Source organism: Branchiostoma belcheri, unplaced genomic scaffold (genome assembly GCF_001625305.1).
Source record: "Branchiostoma belcheri isolate BF01 breed outbred unplaced genomic scaffold, Haploidv18h27 scaffold133, whole genome shotgun sequence".
NCBI lineage: Eukaryota > Metazoa > Chordata > Leptocardii > Amphioxiformes > Branchiostomatidae > Branchiostoma > Branchiostoma belcheri.
Genome location: NW_017802747.1, coordinates 739,840 through 741,447, shown reverse-complemented (window position 1 = coordinate 741,447; position 1,608 = coordinate 739,840). Strand labels below are relative to the sequence as shown.

General features: G+C 34.1%; 1 protein-coding gene across 1 annotated transcript in view; it reads left to right on the top strand.

Annotated features, from left to right (window-relative positions):
- The window catches only part of LOC109464181 (multidrug resistance-associated protein 4-like), a 40,631-nt gene that overhangs the window by 12,192 nt on the left and 26,831 nt on the right, over positions 1 to 1,608 (top strand). The window contains exons 8-9 of the mRNA XM_019761116.1: positions 514 to 639; positions 1,122 to 1,260. Of these exons, the coding sequence (XP_019616675.1) occupies positions 514 to 639; positions 1,122 to 1,260 (265 nt within the window). The remainder of the gene's footprint in view (positions 1 to 513; positions 640 to 1,121; positions 1,261 to 1,608) is intronic.

Genomic DNA, 1,608 nt, shown 5'->3' with positions numbered 1-1,608 from the left:
CCCCCTAGCAGCTTGTTCTGGAACTGCAGGGGACCTTCGGGCGAAATCTTTGAAAGCCAATTAATCAAGATAGGAACAGCTTATTTTCATAATTTTTGGTAGGTAAGTAGCTGAGAGAGAGATGTACATAATTAAATGCAAATTATACAAATGAGGACTTTATTTGCATAATTAATGAGGAAATTTTATAATTACAGTGTTTTACATTATTGTACTTTCATACATGTAATGTATGTAACCCATGGCAGATGGAACATCAACAGATACTAACTATGCAAATGATCTAATTTGCATAATTTTTCCAAAAATTCTGTGATTTCTTAATGGTGAATGATGGAAATGTCATACTTGGGACATCTGTAAGTTAATCAAAAGTTAACATCACGATGCATATATTATGTTAATGCAGAGGTCATTTGCATAATTAAATAATGAATTTACATTAACATATCAATCCCATATTTTATGGAGGTATGACATCTCGGAACTCTTGTTTTTCATGTTCTTTTTTAGCACATTAGAAAACTTTCGTAAAGACGCGCGTTTGGACGTGATGAGTCAGATTCTACAGTCGATGAGAATGATCAAGCTACAAGCTTGGGAGAAACCTTTTAGTGACGTCATCAACAAGCTGAGGAGGTAAGATTTTTTTATCCTTGTTTGTTTGTTTATTTATTTGTTTTTTTGCGTTTCCTAAGTGTCGATAAGAATATGACAATCTAACCCATTAAGTAAGAAGTACATATCTATATATAGGGATTTATTCGATAGATTATAGATATCATGGCTGGTTTCTTTAATCACCCGATTTAGGTTAATAGCCCATATGTAAAGTATATAAATTTGACTAAATAAAAAGATTACGAGATATCAAAACCTGAAGTTCCACTGCAATACTATAACAAGCCGCGATGTGGCCCCAAATATGATAACTTTGCGGTCTTATCAAGACCCACCCACCCAGCAAGTTCCACGACAATCCATTCATAGCATGTTGAGTAATGGTGCTAAATATTGTAATAATATATACGTAATTACACTCATACATACGCACAAAAGCTGCCAAAATCATTACCTTCTGTCGAAGTTATTTAAGCATTTTATTGTTTTAATTAAAACAGGGTGGAACTAAGGATAATGGTGAAAGGTGACATAGCGAAGGGAGTCATCAAGCTGTTCAACTGGTTGGGCATGGATCCTACCATTTTCATCATCATAATCACGTATGTCCTCATGGGAAACGTGTTGACAGCAGAGAAGGTTTGTTTATTTGTTTATTTGTTTGCTTATCTGTCTGCTCAACAGGAAACTTTAGTGATAAAATGCAAGTAGCACTTACTAACCTTCATGGAGCCAAATGCATAAGTAATAAATATGCCTTTACTATCATAGAGAGGGTTAAAATCATCTATTAAGTTTTCACAAACAGACAAGACGAATAGTTAAAAAAAACACCTAGGTCAATACCTCATTATGGGTTAAGGAACTTACGGGACGCAAGTCCCTAATGAAAATATCTCTCAAATGTTGCGTATACCTTGTATTCTTTGCAAATTCAGGGTGGCAAAACAAAAAAAAATATGTCTGAAATGACTTTACTGACATTTT